We start from the raw sequence: 22,523 nt of genomic DNA on the forward strand, positions 1-22,523 counted from the left end.
TAAGGATTATCGCTTGCTTGTCTACTCTGCTACGGTACCCTAAAATTACCATACCAGGAACATTCATCATAACATAACATAACAGAACATCATTCATAAATCAAATTTGTATTTTATCTTCCCAATCTGCACAAGTACCTTCATACAGCACTTGTGTCACATCTGATTGATTGCTTGTCAATCATTTCAAGGTTTTTTTTGCATCTACATAATGGGAAAGGCACTCCCTTCCACACAAGACGTTATTGATTGGTTGAACACGTGTAATGAACCTGGCAGCAGAGCGTGGAAACCAAACCTTGGATCGACAGCATTTCGGGTGAGCTAGCAGTTCCCAAATTAACCCTTACAGAAACTAAATACACTTTCAAAAATTAAATAAAATTATCACTTCATAATATATGGGCAAATATATAAATTACTGCCACTTTCAGAAATGAATTGAAAAAATATTTTAAAAAATACATCGCAGTGTAATATATTTTCGCAATATTTTCCTAAAAGTACACATATTCAAAATATACTGTTGAATATTATATTTCATTTTAATATATTACTGTATATTCCATTTTCATAAGGTTTTTTAAAAATACAACACTGTGAAATATATTTATCTGTATTATTTCCCAAAAAGTGCACTGATCTACAATATACTGTTGAAAACTATAAAAATATTTTATTACAATATTTTTCCAGCTGGAAAATGTGCAGGTGGCACTGCTCAGAAGCCAGACTGATCTCCCTCTGAACTCCCCTCCTGGGTCCCTGTCACAAGGCCCCGCCCACAACAGCTGCTTATCTCCAGCAGCGACGCCCAAGTTCATCTGTAAACAGGGCGCCAGGGACGGGGACAAACACCTCGGGGGGGAGGACAAACTGGGCCCCCCACGGTCAGTTTGTACAGTAACTGGAGCCGCCCCTGGGCCTCGCGCAGGGAGACGGCGGGAAACGCAGCGAGCGGCGGGAAGAGAATCAGAGCCGACAGGGGCCCGGCAGGAGCGCACACGAGGTCGCCGCCCCGTCTCCTGCTGTCAATCAAAATGCGCCGTCGCTGGCGCTCCACAGGCGTCAATGAGCCAGCGAAACGACGGCGGTGGAGACGATCCCCTTGGCATCGACATTGGGGTGGGCAAAAAGAAAACATTTTTTTAATATTTGGAACCACAAACATAGCTGACATTCGCACAGTTCGCTATAACAGTGCGGATCACAGATGGCTTCATTTGATCATAAAACGTGCAGATTAATTAGCATTTGCATAAATGAGGAGCGCTCTTCAAACGGCTAACGGGGAGCTGAGAGACATCCATGTCTGCTGCTGACAGCAGACTCGCCGACTGGGTCGCCAGGCAACCGCCATAAACAACGCAATCTACTCTTGCTTACCAACTAGCAAGCAAGGAGCCAAATTTAAAACATTACCCAAACATCGCTGCTAACCCTAGCCAAACGTGTCATGAATGCTTAAGGGAAATACGAGATTGCCGTTCCAGAATGCAGACACGACATCAATTAAACACAAGTAAACACAAAAACTGCTCAGCACGTGACCAGGCCCAGGACCGAGTTTCTCTGCCCTGTATGACTGCCAAAAAATACAGTCAGGGGCAATCTTTAGCAGTTTTTGAACACGGTCAGCAAAGCAAGACATGACAACAGGCCTTAAATTTCTGGCACTGACTATACCCTGCCCTCCAATGTAACTGCTGAAGGGTCTGACCCTTTGAACCCCCCCCCCCCCCCCCCCCCCGCCCATAATGTGCCTGTATCTAGGCCTGTCACAGATCCAGTCATTCGGAAGGGTTTTGACACTAAATTCACTAAAATTCATTGCATCTGTGTCATGTTATTGATGTCTGTTCTCATAGAAGTAAAATATATACGCAAAAAAAAACTATGGGAGCTTGGGAAGAGGGAAACAGAAAGGCCGCAAACACTCATGATAAAGGTTAAAAGACAGGAGCATCATATTGGCAAGTCACATTTCTGGTACAGAGGACAAGCACCCGTACATCTATAATTTACCGACCAAAGCCAATGACAGGTCACCAGGAGCACAAATGCCAATTTACATGCATGTTTTGCATTAAACAAGAGTGAATAATAAAAGAGTTCTTCCCAACGACATCCTCCTGAGTAATTCATTCTACTTTAAGGAATGCTGGATGTTTGTATTATCATATCATAGTGATAATAATTATTTTCCATTTTTCATCACATTCTTACTTCAATGCCTCAATTTGGAATGGCAAAAACCCCCACCCTCCTTCAACCAAATTCATGGAAACAATCCACCGCATTTTAAACGGAAGCGAAACGCGAGCAGATTGAGGTTAGCCGTCAAAAGCAGAAACGCAGACAGACTGTAGGGCGGCGCAGGTTAAATTCCAGCATCGGCGAGACGCACCGTGGCCTAGCAGCCCTACGCATAGCCTGCACGCAGAAACCCCCCCCCTCAGCCTAGCAGGCCCCTTCTGCTCCTCAAATACACGCTGCCGACCCCCAGCACGCTGCTCCGGATTGAGCAGCCTCGTAAAGCCCGGAGACTGCTGAAACCCCACAGGGTTATATTTAGCCAGTGTTTTGCTCAGGAGAGAGCTAGCCGGCGCTCAGAGACGTAGCACGGGTGGGGTTTCGGGGCTCGAAAATAAATATAATAAATGTACGTGGAAGATGATTTAGTGGGAAACCAGAACAGTAATCCTTTACTCCCTTCCCCTTACTTAGCAGTAGCCAAGCCTATTTAGCTTTCCCCGAAAATTATGTCACTGGGTGAAGTGCCGAAAGACTCCCGAGAACAGGTCTGAACAATTTCACAGACAGGATTTCAGTTAGTAAGCGCTCGTTTAACAGCTGGCAAAAACAGGGGGGGGCGCGCTTCGAAGAGGGGCAAAAGAGAAACATACAGATCAACTTCAAATGCTGTTCAGTGTCCAGTGAAGCAGAGGGACGATGCTACAATCTCCGACGTGGTTTCTGTTATAATGGCTAGTGGCATCAGCACCCACCAAACCATGGCCCGGAACATTCCGCACAAACAAAACCAATGTCACAATTTTAAACAAAGAAACGGAAAAAACAGCAGTGAAAAAATTCAGGCTGACCCACCTGGCTGCCGCCCCCAGTCCCACGTCTCGATGATGGAGTGGTGGACGGACGTGGACGCCTCCTCCTCCTCCTTCTTCTCTTTGTCGTTAGACTCATCCTTCTTTTGACCACCAAAGCAATCGGCGCAGTCCTCTGCATGGGCCAAAAGAGCAGAGGTGCGTCCTGAGAGATCAGCACGTTTCAGGGGGCGCCCAAAGCCCACATCACCCCCACCCCCCCACCCCCCACGGGCTATGTCAATACTAATCTTCAAAAACACCTTGACAATTTAGCACAAAGCATAAAATGCACAGACAATTTTCTTCATAGAGAAATTCTGTCTGTACACCTAACTTTCCTCCAAGATGACATTTAGCATTTGCGATTGTAACGGCTACCCGTTCAACTCACAAGTGTTGTTCACAATTCACAAGTGTTGGCAGCGTCATGACACCCTTGACCAAGGTAATTACTTAATCAGGTTTGCTTCAGAAAAATTACAATCCATTAAACATTCACAGACGAGTGTGCCAGCTATGTAAATACACTTCAGCAACAACGCTGAGGCTAAATAAATATTGATGCTAAATAAACAAAGTGAGGCCTGGACTTGAACCAGAGTCCTCGCACTCGAGCAGCGTATTGGAGCCTTACCTGGGTGAGCAGATTCTTCTCCGTTACAGGTGATCTCTTCATCCTTCACCATCTCATTCCACATCTCACTCAGGCCCTCCGGAGAGAAGGCGCGCTGCAAGAGAATGACATCAGACACCAAGGCCGTCAATCGCTCCACGTTCACCCAGTAAGACCCGCCTCCATTCATCGCACAACAGAGAACCCTGCCAACTCAAAGTCTGAGAAAACTTACAGAAACGTTCGCCACACACCTTCACGCACATAAAATCTGTATTCCACGGGAATGTCTTGCCGGTTCTGTCCCAGGGAGTCACCAGATGATTGCGACAACTCCGATTAAATTCTAAGAAAACCCTCAGGGTCGCCCATCTAGACAGACACCAGCAACTGACGGACTGACCGGAAAAAAATCTTGTAAAAATTGTCTCTGAAAATGGAAGGGGCCGCCTGGGATGGCCCGGATCGATTTTGTGCAGTTGTAACCTGTGGCTCTAAAACGGATGGGGTTCTGATTCTAACACCCACATTAAAACATGTGCCTTCAACAGCAGGGCGGGGGAACGGGCCGCGAGCTGGAGTCTGTGTGCGAGCAGCCTACCCAGCGGGCCCCTGTCGGAGCCCGCGACAGGAATGAAATGCTGCTCTCCTGGTGCCAAACAGAACAATGGCTCAGGTTCACCTGCTATTTCCAGCACATGGGAGCTGATCCAAGCCCCCGCCAAAAGGAAGGACATCTGCCAATGCGTACCCTTACAGGCACGGCAGCCGGATAAAATTAACTGCAGCCTTTCAGCCCGCTCCAATTTAAATCCTCGCAGATCCACATCTAAAGTTTAGCGCTGGAATGGTCCTGCAGACTTCCTGAAAAGGTGAACCCACCCTGACGGGTGGTAAAGAAATGACCCTGAACAAATTCACATCTGTTTCTTCAAATGCTGTCTGAGTCACGGATATTTTAAGCAGGTATCTCTTTGAGCCGAAAAAGGCATCCTGTTCGAAACATTGAACTCGTCTGATCGGCGCGACAGGCTAAAATGAAAACACAGGTATGTTGTGTCACAGGGGTCGTCACTGGTTCTAATGCATAAGAAGCATTTGTAGTTATCCCAGGTTTTTGTGGGGGGGGCTGCTGCTGTAGAGCATATCGTGACAAATGTTTTGTCAAACCACACTATGTGAATACATTGCGATTTATTTTCGTCGGCTGATAATGTTTTTATTTTCAACAATTTATATTTCAAACACAATATAATGACACATTTTAAATGCATGAGCAAAATGTGTAATACAGGAGACTTTTAAAGGTTTAACAAAGTGTACAAATTATTATCATTCACAATTACACAACAAATAAAATTAGGTGACATCTAATTCTTCAATAACTTCAAATTGATGATGTTCTACATGGAATACTGAATCACCAGGCCATACCAAGGCAGGTCTCCTTTTTCTAACCTTTGGATTAAAGTTACGGTATTATTTTATTGTGTCTATGGAGTCTTTAATGAAATATCTGCAAGTAGACAACATTTGCTAATTTTTAAAAATATATATATAGACACACAGAGAACAGCCTGTTTATAGTTTGTCTCTTTCTTACCACCAACATTAAAAGAGTTACTTCACCACCTATACAATGACAAATTATTTCAGTGCACCTTTGTACAAATTATCTTTATGGGGAAAACAGATACAATCAGAGCTTTTATTGACAGATAACTGCTGTATAACGGTCCAAAGCATTGACAGACTAGGTCTTGTCAAACTGACAAAGTGAATACTGTTGTTGAACCAGACTTGAGAATTAAATATCACAAATCGAATTGTTCTACCTTGCTTGCACAAATTCATAACAGCCTTAAAAGCAGAAAGATGCAGAGTGATTATATGTTTGTAACTGAACATCATTACAAACAGCACAGCATAAATAAAACGAGGTAATGAATATTGATTGACAGGCTGGGAACAAGGCTTTCCAAGATTCTGGTTTCAAATGTCAATAGAACAGGGCAAATTGAACATGACACTTGAAATTCTAAACCAAGGAGCAATAAGGCAAGACGAGCTTTCACCAGTCCGACCTCATTGAGAAGTCTAATTTTGGCTCCCAGCACATCTCAGAATCCTTGAGCAATACTAGGTCAATTGCCTTTGAAAGCAAACACACGCGCACGTGATATATGCACTCCAAAAAAACAGCTGACTTGAGAAGCTGCGAGCCACTAGCCACGTGCGGGAATTTAAGAACTTAGCTTTTCTACTGCCCCTGAGAGGACCTCACAGAATCCGAGCTTGTGTGGGACGGGAGGATCAGAGCCGAGCGGACCTGCTCGATGCGGACGGTGGCGGCGAACTACACGGAGCCAGCGTGAGGCACAGACATCAATGCGCTCAACTCGTCGGAAAAGCTTACATCCACGTTACGTGTTATCGATTGTACCGTGACAGAAGCCACACGTTTGCGTCGGGACAGCTGTACTTTTTACGCATTTTCAGTGGATGAACATTTTGCAGCTAGGTTCGTTCACCTGCCTAAGCATATGCATGCAATTCAGTCAACTCTTCTTAGTGTGGCGAATGCGAAAAATCTGCAGGGTTCAAGTACACAAACGAATCTGTTCTTCGTTAGTACTTGATTTCTCAACAAAGGCATTGTAGGATAACCGAGAAATGCACTAACAAACAAGCTGATAGCTTATAGCTCTGCCGCGACTTTGGCCGAATTCATATAAACAGCGAAACTCGATTTTCTCTCAGCAACTGAAATTAATATATTTAGGCTCACCAAACAATGCGCTGCATTGCACTCAAGTGCAGTGCAATTCATTGGACAAAAGGGCACCTACAGTCCATGTTACTATATTCAAAGTCACATCTTTTCATCTGTTTCAAATTTCATTAACCTGTACTTAAAAGAAGCTACACTGCCCAAGACAACTTGGCCCAAACTGCCTGAGACTGATCAGTCCTGGGGGAAAACAGTGGGAATGGAAGGCCTAATTAAAATAGCATGTCACTCCTTACCTTAATTTCATAAAGCAGTGAAGCACTGGACCAAACCAAGCCGATGCCCCTAGGTTAAAACTCATGCACAACTGAGTTTTTCACCAGAGCCATAAATGTCAAATAAAAACGTAGGCAAAACAAAAACTTCAAAAGGTAAGAAACATTATAAATTCCATCAGACAAAATACATTTGTCAACTAGTATAAAATTTAAATACTGAGCTTTGGTTATTGCTGTGGCAGGATACAAAAATGATAGAATTGCACTTCCTTTGATCAACATCATCACATCATCCCTCTGATAGCTAACAGACTGCTCCTGGACTAGGGCACTGTCCAAATAGCCTACTTTGAGTAGCATCCTCCCTCCCTTCTTCATTTCACTGGTCTGAGGCCACTGATTGACCTGGTACAGGTTTCTGCCATATTGCTTTCACTTATTCATGCTCTATGGATCAGGTGAAGGAAAAAAGGGTGCAACATGTTTTTGGAGACAACCTCAGTGACCAGGAGAATGCTCCATACCACACATCAGACTTCTGACTGACCTACAAGAATGAATGGTGACAACTCTCTCAGGCAAGCTGAATCGCAACCTGACTGGTGCACCAGACCAAGCATATTGTCCCTCACATCTGTCTGAGATAATCAAATCTTTTGCATGAGACTGGGATCACAGAATCAAGCATAATACAATTCAGTTTAAACAGCAGAACACATCGTCCTGCTATTTCAATGCACATCATTTCTGGCCATTCATACACAATGCAGGTCTTCTGGAGTCACAAAAAACACAAGCAGGTGTTTTAAATGATCACTGCTGAATTATTCAACTCGCTGTTTCAATTTTCCCCAGGACTGCTTACAAATGCGCATCAACCTAACACTCACGCAAGAAAAAGTAGCCAAAGATTTTTTGTAGTTAAAAATAGCTATGTATGTACTCTTGCTTAATTACTAGGAATACATGTCCTCAAATGACAAGAACTTCTGTTGAAAAACATGTTCTGGTGTTAGCTGTACACAGTCACACAAAACTATGATCTCCTGCAGCTATTTTTCATATGGAACAAAACAAGTACACTGCAATAATCTATTAGCAAATGTCACAACAATTTGATTTGACCAACCACTGAAAGGTTAGGCCTACAGTAATTTTTTTATTTTTTATTTTATTTAACCTTTCATTAGATGATTTACGCAGTAATAAACTACTGTTCATGGAGGAGCCAAATACTTGCATAATCCAAGGCTATGTCTGTGTTATTCCTTCATATAACACTTTCATGAACCCAAAAACACTATCATTGTCTCACGTAATTGAACCAATCATCCCCAGTGGCATGTGAAACCTGATTTGTTCAAACAAGTCAGTGATTGACAGACAACCATAGCTCCACCCAATCCAGGCTTCATGAACCCTCAACACTCACATATCACTACCAACAACTAATAAAGATCATCAAAAGGCCATCACATGCAACAGCTAAAGCCTCCAGTGCAGCGGTGCAAAACCTAGTCAAAATAACATTTTATACGCTAATATCAAACAAACATTTCACTCGAGATGGCCTGAAGAAGCACATCCATCAGCCGAAACTACTCGCTACACCAATTTAGTCAAAGGAGGAGGTTGCTGTGTGTCCGAGCTGGAAGGAGGTTCCTCTCTAATCGTCACACCAAAAACTCCTAGAAGATGATTACCTAAAGACCAGAGACTACTGCCCTGTCAATGAGGTCAGTCAGACTAAGACAATGTTGCATCCAAAGGCCTAAAACAGTGTGTGTGTGGCCTAAAACACCTGTGGCAGGACTGACGGGACAGTAAACTGGCATGCTGTGACAGTGTTGCAGGCAGCGAAGGGAAAAACAGGACTGACAGAATCTATTTACCTGTAAATCTATCTTCAGCCACTTGTTGTGAAACCTCAGCTGAGCATCCAAGGAGAAGGACGGGGAAGGCATCTTTCCGTCTGTTCTCCTGGCTGCAAATTGCAGCCTGTACTGCACAAGACAAAATGAGACAAAATGACACAGCATATCAACTCAAATGATGAATGAAATGCTTTGTTCCTAATGTGTGTGCTGTGGTTTCTGAGTGATTGAGGACAGATAAAGCAGTTTACGCAGGTAGTTAGCAAGCAACTTGGTTTTCAAATACAGTTGTGATGATATACTTAAAACAAGCATAATAATAATATGGAATATATTTATGACATATGGGTTTTCCGCATATATACATATACTTACATAAACATACACGTTACTTGCATACATACACATACTGATATTATTTTATCTATTAATTTTTGGAAAATCTGTCCGAGACACAGAACGTGTAAAGTACTTCTTTGTTATACATCCACGTACGTTAGCTAGCCATCACACTTCTCGAACTCATATATGCACTGAATTCTTATAACTATCACTCACAATGATACCACTGGGAACTGGACGAAATTAAATATAAACAAAATGCATTACAATAAAGACAAATAGCTCCACAGTCTTCACATCGGGCCGTTTGCTAGCAATGTCAGCGTTACATGATTTACATTCCATGGAGAAAGCAGAAATAAATAAATATTATTACACAAGGGTGGTTCCTCAACAGCTTGCTTAGCATCAAATTAAGTTTTTGCTGAATTATTTGTTCTTGGATTTAATTTTAATATATTGTCACGCACGGGTATGTAGCTATAAAACAATGTACTGCCATATTTCGGTATTAATTCACTTTGAAAATGTCCGCTTGTAGCAGCAGTGCAATATCCGACGAGTCGACATGCCCACCAATCCTTACTATAACAATATCGGTAGCTATAACATTTAGCAAGCACACTTCTTTGTCTATCTACTAAATGTCAATCCTTAACGTTCTTTTTCGAAAATTCATAGTTTGCTTCGTTATCGACAATCTAGGGAATTTGCCGTCTAATTTAGCAAGCCATCCTCAACAAGATGTCGCTTATGCCACTTCCATACCTAGGCTAACGTTAGCTAGCCATCAACCAATGCCGAACGTCATGGTCAGACACAGTTGTCAAGCAAAATAAATTAATAATCGCAGACAGGGGTGTTGCCTTTTGTGCTCAGCTAATTAACACGACTCATCTGACTGAAAGCAAGGATAATGTGGTTTTGTATCACGATAGTTTCAACACTGTCGCTAACTGCACCTAGCTACCGAGAAGCTGCCTCAAGCTTGTTGGGTGCCTTTGCTAGTAGTTGCTCTGCCCCTGTGTTGTTGATACTGCCTTGGTGCAGTTTGCTTGGCTTGGTAGCCAGCTAGCAAGAACATCTCAATTTATGGCCAAGCCATTTGAATCTTTCGTAGATATTTCAGTGCGACCGCACCTTTAATCTTAAGCGTTGTCTATTAAGTGATTGCATTTAAAACAATGTTACGCTTACCTGTTGTCTTTGTCTTATCCTATTTCTCTCTTCAGTCCAGTTACAGTCCCTAGCTTTGCTGCATTCTAATGTCATCCATGTTGGACCATAATTGACAGGAGCGATAGCCAAGGGACTAAGGAAGGAATACGAGTGACGTCAAATCGCGTTTTAAATGGGCGGGACGATAAGTCTCTTGATAAAGATAGGTAGACATAACACGAGGTGGGAGTATTCTAGCTCATATGATATAGTTGCAGAATGCGTGAGGTGTGGAAAGGTTCTGTGAAATATAGTTTAGTGAAAATTACTAATGTCATTCATCTCGTAATTTACTTGGACAGTCGTAGGAAACCTTACGCACCTGTTTCTTGGTATATTTATAACTTGGTGTATTTAGATATTACTATACTAGACAGATTTTACACCGACTTTATTGGAAAAATGTAAAGTAATGTATGGCTTGCACGTGCAGTAAGGTCATATATCCCTAGCATTAGGACATTACTAATAGTAATAATAAAAAGTAATTAAATATTACCGACTTAGTTTGTTTTAAGGGACGACATTTTTGCACCAAACGCGTTCACACGTTGTGTTTGTCTCACGACAAAATATGAAAGGCTGAGTGACGAACAACACCCTTTATCAGTCTGGTGATACCTGGCTATACCAGACGCCTCAAAGCACAACAAGTTTTGAGAAAAACCCTTGTTTTCCAAATATTTGCTATGTATATTTAACAATACTTGTTAACAAAACACTCAACGAAATTGAAGGAAAACTGCAATTATCCCATCTATCGGCTACTGGTTTTCTGTAACTTAAACTGTCGAAAGAGGGCGCACGTATGAAAACAGCATCTATTTCAGTCTAACTTCCGGTTAAAAACCAGGCTAGCTGCTAACAGTATTTCAGAAAATGTTGTAATTTAACCATGACTTGGATTGTTTAGATATGTGTAAAATTCTGTTCTACTTTTAAACTGGTAGGAGACCATTCATTGCACATTTATTTTGCTATATGCACTTTTTTAAGTTAGCTAACTGCCCAATGCTAGCTTGCAAGCTTCTATTAAAATGAGTGTAAAATCAGTTGAAACTTCATCCCAATCTGTGGCTGCTGGAGTCGCAATAGCCGTGGTGTCCAGTTTTATCAATGGATCTACGTTTGTACTACAGAAAAAGGGAATTTTACGTGCCCGAAAACGAGGTATGGTTGGTTATGAGTATAAGTCAAGAATTTAATAACGCGTAGGAAGTTGGCAAGTGTAGTGGCTTGTCCCTATCATGTTCAAGTTTTAATGTGGCCGTTTATGGGAAGCAAATTCTTAATGGTGTATGTTGCTTTTTGAGCTGTACTTTTTGGGAGTGTTGTGCCGCATACTTAATACTGTTGTGCATTTCCAGGTGATTCCTATTTATTAGACGGGGTGTGGTGGAGCGGGACGTTCTCTAGTGAGTACTACGCCCTCCTGTGGCGGCACTCATCCCAAAGCCGCAATGTCACGAATGGCTATGCATGCACACTATAAAGAATAAAACGACCCATGTTCAATTCTCAGGACATTTAATCAGACAGGTCAGGTAATGCTTTCATTTGCTGTAATTTGCCATTGAGAAATCATTCCGTAGAAAGAGGTTACATTTGTAATTGTGATTCGCTAATAGACTGGCAGATGAAATTAGTTGGGTTCTAATCGCTGAAAGAGTGGACACCTGGTCGCTGAAAATAAACCTTCTGTGGAAAATTCTCAGTTTAAACAAAAAAAGAAAAGAAAATGACAAGCCAAATCTGCATTGTGTTAAAATACATTGAAAGAAAATACGGCAGTAGAACGGAAACACGTGTTTCCAACAGCCGTGATCTAAAGATTGGTTGTAACAATAAGCCAGCATACACAGTGAGTCTCTCAGAGTTTAGGAATCACTGCTGCATACTTTGTTTAGTTATATCTGAACTTAATAGTGTTGGTTGAAGATCACCTTATGCTGAAGTTATAAGTCCCCTGTTGTCCTTCCAAACAGTGATCTTGGGTCAAATAGGAAATTTCTTGGCATACAATGTGGCCCCTGCTGTGGTGGTTGCACCCCTAGGAGCCCTAGGTGTTCTGTTTGGGTAAGTGAAATCATTTTTTTGTTTAAATCTGCTGACATTTACAATACATATGTGTATTGTACATACATTTACAGTATTACTGTATATGGTCACATTAAACCTCCCTCTAAAAAATAAAATTAGTATCTTGCAATAAAGATAGCAGTGTGCAAGTCACTATTGCTGTCTTTAAAATTTTAACACCAGAACAGTTGGGAAAACGCTTATTTATTAGGCTTTTAATGTACCAAGTGAATTACTAGCCAAGGAGCAAATGAGGCTATCTGCACTGCTACCTATGAGCTGGAGATACGTTTAGAGACCAACCTGTCTTCCTCAGGCAGCATGTCTTTCAAATTTTAAAATCTAGGAAGTTTATCTCAAATTGGTCATATTGCAAAATTGATTTTTTATTTTCACTAGTTTTATTTAAAGAAGCAAGAGCAGTTTATCTTCTCAGATCGACCAAAACAAAAATTACATTTCCTATGTGGCTACTCCACCTGGTGATCTTTTCACATGTATCTTACAGTCAGAGCTGAGAAATGTGTGAACTGTAATGTATTGATGTACTTTTGTTTCACAGACCATTTGGGATCAGGGACTAAATCCCTGTGTAAGGTCTGTAACAAGCAAGTAAGAAGCTGTTTGTGTTGCTGAGTAACAGAGATCCCATTGAAGCCTGGTGGCTCAATGCACCTGCTTCTGTGCTTGTCACTTGCATTGTCCACATAACTACAATGCCTGCTTTGTGGTGCAGGGCTCTGTTGGCTTCTCATATTCTCCAGGAGCATCTGAATATCTTGGGGAAGCTTGGTTGTATGCTGTGCTGTACAGGTTCAGTTATGCTTGTCATTCACGCTCCAAAGTCTGAAAATGTGACCACAAGAGCTGAACTGGAGGACAGGCTAGGAGATCCAGGTACCATGACTCATTCCTACAGCTCAGTAATCCCATTTTGCAAATAGGTTTTATTGACTTTGTCTCCTCCTTCCTGTATTGCATGCCTTTGCATTATATTGCACGTCCCATTGCAAATGAAACCCAAGTTACTACAGTTTGATATTCAGAAGTGAATGGGGAGACCCTTCCTCTTCAAAAATGTGTTTCTTGTGGTGCCAACAAACTGTTTTTTTTTAGCTTTTCCAACTGAATTTTTAAATCGAAATGTTAATAAATCGAGCGATTCACAAGTGAGGGCAGATTTTCCTTTTATTGTCTTTTCAAAATGTAAAATTGACGGTAGACTGTTGACGGTCTCATTCCGCAGTGCTTTTGGCCTACATCTCTGTGGTTGTGCTGCTGTTGATTGTGCTGATCGTGTGGCTGGCCCCAGTCTACGGGTCGTCAAACATCATGGTGTATGTGGCCATCTGCTCACTGCTGGGAAGTTTCACCGTGCCCAGCAGTAAGGGGCTGGGCATGGTAGCCCCTGAGGCCTTCACTGGAGGTCCTGACAATGCGGGAGCTCTCTGTCTCTTCCTGGGCCTCTTGGGAACGCTGGCCGTCAGCATCCTCATTCAGTTCACATTCATCAACAAAGCCCTGGAGAGCTTCAGCTCCAACATATTTGAGGCCATTTACTACGTGACTTTCTCCTCCACTGTCATCCTGTCCTCGGCCGTCGTCTTGAGGGAGTGGAGAGGCGTGGGCTTGGTGGACTGCCTGGGCGTGCTCTGCGGCCTCGCCACCGTGTCGGCAGGCGTTTTCTTGCTTCGTGTCTCCCAAGAGGCCTCTCTCACCTGGAAGCAGGTTAAAGTGCCGGCAAAAGAGGACTAACTTGTTTTCAGAATTTCTCCGGAAGCCACTGAGGAGGACTATAAACTATTAATTTGTTAATTTACCTGTCTCAATTTCAATAATGTTTGCTTATTAAATTAATATGTATAATATATGTAAATATGTGATGAGTATGGAGTGAAATTAAAAAATTTATTAAAAATATCAAAATTATTAAAATATTAAACTATGACACTACTGCAAGTGTAAATGGAGAAATAAGAGTACAATTTCTTACTTCCTTCACATCATCATGTTCTTTGTGTATGTCATGCTTTGATGACATATGTGCTTATTCCTTATTCTGTGTATATTGCATCCTAGTTTATGTCCATGAAAGCTAACAAAAGTTAGGTGTCCGGAAGTTAGTTGTTTAGCTTTTACACATCCAACCAAAACAGGCATATACATCCAACAACACACGTGTTTCTTTGGCTGAATGTGGCAGAACTACATTTTACAGCAAGAAAATCTTGTTCTCCTGCAATTTGAAGGAAAGTGTCATATACCAAGAAGGCCAATAGATAAAGATGTTCTTTCATGCTGAAGCCTGAATTGCTTGTCATGCTCCAGTTAATGCTGCTAGTTCACTTTGTAGAATTCTTCAGATATAGTTTAGATTGAATAGTGAGGACGAGGAAATAAGTAAAGAATATGTGAATAATAATAATATATGTAATTGAAAATTGAAAGCCAGGCAAACAATATTCCGCTGGCTGATACAAAAATATTGTAATCCTTTTCTATTACACTGTCAGGTTTGAGCAAAAAATGAAAAAACACCTGGATCAGGTGTCTGTACAATCTTCATAATTTGCCTGGCAAAACATGCCTTCAGTGGGTAGCACAGTCAATTAAGGTGTGAGCACAGCCTATATGGTGAGTGGTCTACAGCCTATATCACGTGCCTGGGATGGGTGGGTCTCTATTGGACAGCTGAGGAACACTGGCAACTGAGCAGCTCATCATATGCCCACAGGTTGCTTCTCATACAGACTGCGCAAACTCCTATAGTACACAATGTGGCTTGTTGTACATTCACTCATCATTGGCTCTCGTGTCAAGAGAAGTGCACATGCTTCAGCTGAGCTGTTTTTGTGCTGTGCAGCTAAAGCACGTGCACATGTCACCTGAGAGCCAATGAAAAGCCCCACCCGAACAAAACGCACAAAGACACAACCTTGCCCAAATCTCAGGGTATTTGTGGGATTGTGAATAAAATGTACAACAGTGTTTTAGTGTAATTATTATTGTACTTCCAATGTTATTTTTTCTATAAATAAAAATAAATCCTATACTAAAATGGTAAACAGATCTTCCAGGACATTTGTTAGTTGTAAGTCAGTGTGGGCATTTTAAGGCAGAAGTTTACAAATTGTATGCCATGGTGGACTTAAAGCACAAGTAAATATACAAATGAACCTGAGATATCATTTATGTTATTAATTCACATAAAGGTCTGTGGCAAAGCATGGCTATTACATTTAACACAGAAAAAAACATGTCATTGTAGTGCGTTATAGAGGAGGCGTTATAAGAATGTCATTGATAAGAAATTATGGCACTGGCTGTACTATAACACTGGTTTATTATCTAAAATTTAAATAAATAATAAAATTCAGGTAATGGAGTACTGAATATGGCTTTTGCTGTTATTTGTGATTTGCTTATTTAGCTGGCATCTCTACTTTTTGGATGTGTCCTCCCTCTCGCAACAGTTCTGTGGCCTAACCCACTCTACTTCCTCACAGAAGAGACGCAGTGAGGGAATATGTGCACCAATGAACTGTGATGTGCACGCCCACTCGCGTCTGACGCAGCCTGTGGCTTTGGAAGCGCAAGCTTGTCGAGGCTAGCTGAGATGGGGAGGAAGGAGGGTTTCTGAGATAACGCCTACCGCTGTCTGCCACCGATCAATTTACCCCACGAATCACAGAGGTAGAAAACTTATATGAGATATATTTCTTATTTGTGTGTCGTTGGGGTTTTTGTTGTTGTACCTAGTCACCTATTTGAATAGCGTGGACAGAAGGCTATCACTAGCATTTTAATTGTGACAAATCCAGGATACCAAGGAACATTATTAGCTAGATTGCTAATGTTAGCTTGCTAACTAACTAGCGCCAGCTAGCTACAGACGTTTAAGAGACCGATTCAGTTGGTTGCAGAAGTTGCTTTGATAGCCATGTAGCGAGCAAGCTAATTCCGGGTTGTGTGGGTTGAACGCTTCAATGGGCACAGCTCACGAGCTAGTGTTCACATTACAGCAGGTGAAACCGTAACGTTAATGTTATGGGTCGATGTGACAGACGATGGCTAGGTTGACGATGCCTTAGCTGAGCTAACTGCAGTGTCAAAAGCTAGCGTTACCTTCCTCTGATGGACATAAGGGTATAATGGATATAATGGACACTAGCCATCATGATTGCGGAAATGCAAAAAGTGTTGGCAATACTACTTGGTAGTAAAGTTTAACGTTGGCCAGCGAAAAAAACTGTACTGATACTTGTGGTTAAATGTAGAAAGGTAATGTTAGCTGGACGCTCATTCATAGTCATTATCGCCAGAGGTGCGCCAGTTTTAGCCAGCCTGCTAGCTAACGTCGCACGAACACATTTTCAATTGTTCTTCGGGTGAGGTTGGTGGCCACTTATCTAGCGGACATTACAAAGGTACTTAGGTTGTTTTGGTTTGATTTTTTAAAAGGGCAGCTTGTTAGATCGCTATGTAACATATTTGTACGGATACAAGCACTTGTTCTGTTTTGGCAATGGTGGCGGAAACACGAGTATGGAATATTGACTGTTAAGTCACTGTGGTCATAGACGAAAATTTCATGAAGTTTTCTTTCGGGATTACGTCGTTTTAAGATGTAGCTAGGCTATCTACTAAACATGCTTGTTTCCCTTAAGTTGGCACGCTTTCGGGCAGTCGTATTTTGTAGACCAATGGTTTGAGGTCGATGACAGGTAAGGTAGCCGACTAGTAACAGTAGTTACTTCCTGAAATGTTCACAGTGCAGGGAATCGAGTTTCAGAGGGCAACACAGGACCGTAGCACGAGCAAACCGATCAAGGCCACTACAATAGAGTGCACGGTTGAAGGATAGTTGAGTGATTGTCATTTTTTTAGTCAAGCAAGTCAGGATACGGAACTCCACCGTGGAATAGGTTTATAGAAGCGGCAACAACACGTAATACTTCTTCGCGAGAAGGCACGATTAATAATGCATGAAAGATCCCTGCTAGTTTGCATTCATTTGGGCTTGCCAACAGTAGGTGTCTGTTTTTTGCAACTTCAGTTTAACCCACACGCACAGCAGACTGACCAGTTGGCCGCCGATAACTTGTTTTTGTGCATGTTTCATCCGTTTCTCTCAGGTACAGCTGTTGGCCGGGCCTGCCTTCTGATCGGCAGCTCGCCTGTGTGTGGGGGGTCGTCGATGTAACTGATCGTAATCGTATATCCAGCGCCACGATGGGTCAGGACAGGGGGAAGTATGACTTCTACATTGGGCTGGGGTTGGCCATCAGCTCCAGCGCGTTCATCGGGGGCAGCTTCATTCTAAAGAAGAAGGGTCTATTGCGCCTGGCCAGGAAGGGCTCCATGCGGGCTGGTACGGTCACTTTTACAGACACACCGAAGCACGTGATAGCAGCACCGGCAAACCTGACTGATTTACGCCTCATTTATACACTGTGGCTATGTGTAGAGAGATTATGCAATTTTAAAATGTCAACATTTCCGTACCCATCCCGCTGATGTGTTGAACTGGACCATTTTGCTATGGTGAAACGGGTTTCTTTTGCGGTCGTTGCTATTATAGCAGAACAATAACGTTATGCTTTCGCATTCTTGGAAGTTGAAAGAAGCTCGTTAGTAATTTTTTCCTCGTGCGAAATCCTGCCACAGCTTGCCTGTCAGCATTGCCCCGTACTTTAGCAGTCATTTGGCCACAAAAAACACCGCATTACTGCGCGCTTACCAACGACCGTTTTTACAGCCGACAGCAATCATTAACAGATATTCACTGGACTTTTGCTTCATTACGGCTACCGTCACGAACGACGGAGACGGAGTGTAAGAGGTTTTTTTTTTTTTTTTTTTTAACTTATCTACCCCCTCCCACCCAACACACACAAGGGTTGTTTGTTCGGAGGTTCAATATCATGTTATTTTACTTTAGGTATGGGTTATGTAGCTCACACTACATTGCACCAGTTAATAAATAATGGCCTTCTATTGTAGTCCATGCCCAGCATGTTGAACTCTGCCTGCTGTTGCACAATAGAAGCCTTACCACAGGGCCTATAGTGACACATATTAGTACTTACCACTGTTCTGCTGATAAGTGCCTTTGTTGAAATATAAAAATACATGCCAATATTTCAGCATGTAAGCTGTGCAACGTGCACTGCTGTTGCTTTGGATAAAAACTAACCACTATCCCAGAACGTATCCAGTAATTAATCTGAATTTTTTTCTTCTTCCTCATAGGTCAAGGTGGTCATGCCTACCTGAAAGAGTGGCTTTGGTGGGCTGGTTTATTATCAAGTAAGTGCAGATTTAAATTTAATTTTTAAATATGATTTTGACTAGCGTTTCATTGACAAAATGGCACACATTTGCCAGCTACATTGAAAGCTGTGAATTGTCCTGAGCGAGTTTGTCAGGGGGGCTAAGGCAGGTGATCTGTGTTTTTGTAGTGGGAGCCGGCGAAGCGGCAAATTTCGCTGCTTACGCCTTCGCCCCAGCCACCCTCGTCACCCCTTTAGGAGCCCTGAGCGTCCTTGTGAGGTGAGTACCTCTTAATCCATGCGGACTGCTGCTTTGCCATAAAATGGGCAGCTTTCATTAGCCTCAGAAATGTCAAGTGAAGTTTTCGCACTCGACTTGCAGACCAACATGCATTGGCGTGGCCACAGCCTGTGTGTAGAATATTTGGATTTTATGCAACAGCCAGCCGTGGTCATGCTGATGCATGCAATGTAAATGCTATGTAAATGTATACGTTTACATATTTTAGCATTTGGTTAAGGCCACTGCTGTGGACAAGGTCTGCTAAATGCCCACACGAAAGTGCAGCGAGTTAAGTCATACATGTTGCATGGCCATTTTTGTAACTGCTTACATTTACAAGGTTTGGGGTCAATTCCATTTGAATTCAGTCAGTACCGGAAATTCAATTCATGGACTGAAAAATGCCCATTGTTCTACAGAGATTTTGCTCTAACTCTTGAGTTTCACTTGAATTCATTTCCTGAACTGGCTAAACTAAACTGACTAACCCCACCCCTGGCCACTTATGTTCTATTGTGGATGTTTTTGAGGGAAATGTGGTCATGTGGAAAATGAAGCGCACAAGGTTGCGTTGAGTTCACTCCGATTCCTGTTTCAGCTCAGTTTTATCCTCGCACTTCCTGTCTGAGCGGTTGAACCTGCACGGGAAGCTGGGATGCCTCCTCAGCATTCTGGGCTCCACCACCATGGTGATCCACGCCCCCAAGGAAGAGGAGATCAACAGCCTGGACGACATGGCCAAGAAACTTGTGGATCCAGGTACGCCCACGCTGTGCCTCTGACATCATGCGTTAAAGGGAAGCCTGCCTGTTTAGACTTGTAGGGCTTAATATGTTGTGAACGCCCTCAAATATGGCAATACGTTGTAAGAACCACACAACAGATTTCAGTTATATAGAAATATAGAATAGAATTTATTATTATTAATATTGTTATTAATAGTGAACATATCAATACAATGCCACAGAATTTGTGTGTGAGGACACACGGGATATCTGTGAACAGGATGAATTTATTACACATCTTGGTGTATCAGCACGTATTATCATTAGGGATTATGCATTTAAAGGAAGTATTATCACCGGGGTAAGATCATATATACGACATGGATCAATAATAACGTTACGTCAGTTTAATTAATGGGGATAACATACACGTTTCAGTCTCACCAAAAATGATAGTTTGACCCATATGGTCAAGTGACTTTAAATGGCTGCTGCTAAAGAGCGGAGCTCTTTACAACAGACAACTTTTCCGTCCCTGTTGGCATAGACGAGCATTTGCCACACAGACACCATCTCTAGTCTTACGCCCTCCTCTCGTTTCCTCTGGCCTCCGATCGTCATCGTTTTGATTTATTTGATGAGGGTTGTCCTCGGTGCTTTCCTACTGAGTAATGTCCCACTCTGGCTCGAATTGAAAAGGCCGAAAAGAAGACATTTTCAATGGACAAGAGCAAAGGACAGAGAGCTGTGCAACCATTTGACGTCACTACCCAGAGTGCACTAAGACGGTAGTAACAATGGCAATCTACGAGTTGAGGGATTACATTTTTTTTTAAATAACTAAAATCTTTCATGTGGTTTTTATAACTTATTAGTATAATTTAAGGCATTTAAACCATATTAAGGCCTACAAGTCTTAACAGGCGGGGTTACTTTCAAGAATCTGTGTGTGGATAATGGGTGATTCACAGTCAGTGTGTACGCTTCCAGTGCAGGGAGCTGATGCAGGCTCAGTGTGCATAGGGAAATGATGCATTCCGATTTTGTAGTCATAACCAAATGGCAGGTGCTGTACCATACCTGGCAGTAATCTGAATTTTTCCAAAGGCAAACTTCTTTCTTAAAATAAACTGGGGGGAAAACCGGATGGAGTTATTTTTGACTATAGCAAGCTAGAGATGAAAAAAAATGACCAGGGGGTTGTTGACGAAGGATAGCCGATCCAATTCTCAAAACATACTTACAAAATAGTGGCTGCCAAGGATCAAACATTTAAAATTGTTCAACCATCCATCTCTATGCCCATGCAAAGTAAAAAAGAAAATAAAAATTTTAAAAATGATACACTAACTAATGTTAGCTAAGTTTAGGGCTGGCCCAAAACTGTTAAACAGTCCTCTATGCAAGTTTACTTTACTTTTTATTTGAGCTGATTTAGCAGGGAAATGGCTAAAATCTACTTTTCCCCACCTTATGCACATGTTGTCATACATGTTTTATTTTTTCAGGAACAAAAGAATGGTGTGGAAAAATACAATAAAATGCTTGTAGTTTTTCCCTCCATAGTGTCGAACAATAAATTGGCCTATAATAATTGTAAAACCGTGATATGTCCTCAGACTGTATTCGTACCGTCTAAATCTCATACCAACACATGCCGATTCCTCACTTAACCCCAGGGAAGAGACTACACCCTTTTACGCCAGTAGATTTATGTAGTGTGCCAAAGGAAATGTGATCCTGATGTCAGTTCCTACTGTAAAATTTTTATGTTCCCTACACAGTGCTTTGAACACTGATGGCTGCTCATTTCACTCATCTGCCCTTTGTAACCCACCCCACCCACCTGCCCTTTGTAACCAGGTAGTCGATACTCACAAGGTGAACTATCGCTTGACCTCTTCTCTTGGTTCATCTTCCTCAGGATTTGTGGTGTTCGCAACCTTTGTCGTCATCGTGGCCCTCATCTTGATCTTCATTGTGGGACCTCGGCACGGACAGACCAACATCCTGGTCTACATCACCATCTGCTCCGTTATCGGGGCTCTGTCGGTGTCCTGCGTCAAAGGACTGGGCATCGTCATAAAGGAGGTGATCGCGGGGAAGCCGACCATCAGGAAGCCCCTGGCCTGGCTCCTCCTCGTCAGCCTGATCGCTTGCGTCAGCACCCAGATCAACTACCTGAACAAGGCCCTGGACATCTTCAACACCTCCCTGGTGACGCCCATATACTACGTCTTCTTCACCACGTCGGTGCTCAGCTGTTCCGCCATCCTCTTCAAGGAGTGGGAGCACATGGGCCCGGATGACATCATCGGCACCTTAGCCGGCTTCGTCACCATCATCGTAGGCATCTTCCTGCTGCATGCCTTCAAGGACGTCAGCATTAACCTGGCGAGCTTGGCCGTGTCCATACGGAAAGAGGAGAGGGGGCCGCCTGTGGCCAACGGCCTGGCACCGCACGCCTCCTACGAACTGCTGGACAGCAACACCACGGTGGACATGGAGGTGGGCCCGCCCTTCGAGAGTGTCTCCAGGAGAAACGGCACTACGGCAGCCTTGTAGGGTCAAAATGGGCCAAGTTGCTGGGCACAGGCCCAATGGAAGATGGTGTATTTGTGTGAAAACAGACTAAACTTGAGACGTTCAAGTAAAAGAAAGCCTCGGACGGACCAATGGATTGAACATTTCTGTTTGCCTTATCTGTCCCTTTTTTGGAATTTAACATGACTACATGATTAGGTTCCATCTCACCCATGTAGCACTGTAAATATTATTCCCAATGTTTTTAAAAATGATTTTCATATTCTTTCTGTACAGAGATCTGTATTTACATGCACAGAGTTCATTTCTATAAATTAAACTGGTCAGTTCCCTTAACTTTATAATAAATCCAATCCTTATGGAAACAAATGTCCAATGGACAGTTTTCACACTTTTCAGGACCATAGAGGGTCCTATTCTCAATGATACTTGAAGACATTTTTGATTTCTTGTTTTT

General features: G+C 42.4%; 3 protein-coding genes across 12 annotated transcripts in view; 2 read left to right on the forward strand and 1 right to left on the reverse strand.

Annotated features, from left to right (window-relative positions):
• Nucleotides 1-10,273, reverse strand: part of herc2 (HECT and RLD domain containing E3 ubiquitin protein ligase 2) — a 119,215-nt gene extending 108,942 nt beyond the window's left edge. For 6 of the 7 annotated variants that reach the window (XM_064327000.1, XM_064326995.1, XM_064326999.1 and 3 more), the window contains exons 1-4: nt 10,143-10,273; nt 8,622-8,732; nt 3,742-3,835; nt 3,109-3,240 (exon numbers count right to left, since the gene is read on the reverse strand). In XM_064327000.1, coding sequence (XP_064183070.1) covers nt 3,109-3,240; nt 3,742-3,835; nt 8,622-8,732; nt 10,143-10,217 — 412 coding nt within the window. In that variant the 5' untranslated portion in view covers nt 10,218-10,273. The remainder of the gene's footprint in view (nt 1-3,108; nt 3,241-3,741; nt 3,836-8,621; nt 8,733-10,142) is intronic. The other variant, XM_064326998.1, reaches the window with a different exon arrangement.
• Nucleotides 10,274-10,384: 111 nt separating this feature from the next.
• Nucleotides 10,385-14,625, forward strand: nipa1 (NIPA magnesium transporter 1). Of its 2 annotated transcripts, XM_064327007.1 has the most exons (5): nt 10,385-11,333; nt 11,531-11,578; nt 12,149-12,239; nt 12,979-13,139; nt 13,489-14,625. In XM_064327007.1, the coding sequence occupies exons 1-5, from the start codon at nt 11,201-11,203 to the stop codon at nt 13,995-13,997; spliced, it is 942 nt and encodes a 313-aa protein (XP_064183077.1). In that variant the 5' UTR covers nt 10,385-11,200; the 3' UTR covers nt 13,998-14,625. The 2 variants fall into 2 exon arrangements, with proteins under 2 accessions (XP_064183077.1, XP_064183078.1); XM_064327008.1 differs by lacking the exons at nt 10,385-11,333; nt 11,531-11,578 and adding an exon at nt 11,869-12,024.
• Nucleotides 14,626-15,780: 1,155 nt separating this feature from the next.
• Nucleotides 15,781-22,402, forward strand: nipa2 (NIPA magnesium transporter 2). 3 transcript variants are annotated; one of them, XM_064327004.1, is made up of 6 exons: nt 15,781-15,935; nt 17,378-17,613; nt 18,495-18,551; nt 18,704-18,794; nt 19,396-19,556; nt 21,447-22,402. In XM_064327004.1, the coding sequence occupies exons 2-6, from the start codon at nt 17,475-17,477 to the stop codon at nt 22,085-22,087; spliced, it is 1,089 nt and encodes a 362-aa protein (XP_064183074.1). In that variant the 5' UTR covers nt 15,781-15,935; nt 17,378-17,474; the 3' UTR covers nt 22,088-22,402. The 3 variants fall into 3 exon arrangements, with proteins under 3 accessions (XP_064183074.1, XP_064183076.1, XP_064183075.1); XM_064327006.1 differs by lacking the exon at nt 15,781-15,935 and adding an exon at nt 16,294-16,669; XM_064327005.1 differs by lacking the exon at nt 15,781-15,935 and adding an exon at nt 16,704-17,271.
• Nucleotides 22,403-22,523: the final 121 nt, after the last annotated feature.

The sequence above is a fragment of the Anguilla rostrata genome, chromosome 3 (assembly GCF_018555375.3).
Source record: "Anguilla rostrata isolate EN2019 chromosome 3, ASM1855537v3, whole genome shotgun sequence".
Classification (NCBI taxonomy): domain Eukaryota; kingdom Metazoa; phylum Chordata; class Actinopteri; order Anguilliformes; family Anguillidae; genus Anguilla; species Anguilla rostrata.

What these genes read in the sequence shown, in the direction of transcription:
- nipa1 (XM_064327007.1), top strand. Translation starts at nt 11,201, where the DNA reads ATGAGTGTAAAATCAGTTGAAACTTCATCCCAATCTGTGGCTGCTGGA. An exon ending in GTGGAGCGGGACGTTCTCTA is followed by an intron (nt 11,579 to 12,148) that starts GTGAGTACTACG and finishes CCTTCCAAACAG; the next exon opens with TGATCTTGGGTCAAATAGGA. An exon ending in GCCCTAGGTGTTCTGTTTGG is followed by an intron (nt 12,240 to 12,978) that starts GTAAGTGAAATC and finishes TTTGTGGTGCAG; the next exon opens with GGCTCTGTTGGCTTCTCATA.
- nipa2 (XM_064327004.1), top strand. Translation starts at nt 17,475, where the DNA reads ATGGGTCAGGACAGGGGGAAGTATGACTTCTACATTGGGCTGGGGTTG. An exon ending in GAAGGGCTCCATGCGGGCTG is followed by an intron (nt 17,614 to 18,494) that starts GTACGGTCACTT and finishes TCTTCCTCATAG; the next exon opens with GTCAAGGTGGTCATGCCTAC. An exon ending in GCCCTGAGCGTCCTTGTGAG is followed by an intron (nt 18,795 to 19,395) that starts GTGAGTACCTCT and finishes TTCCTGTTTCAG; the next exon opens with CTCAGTTTTATCCTCGCACT.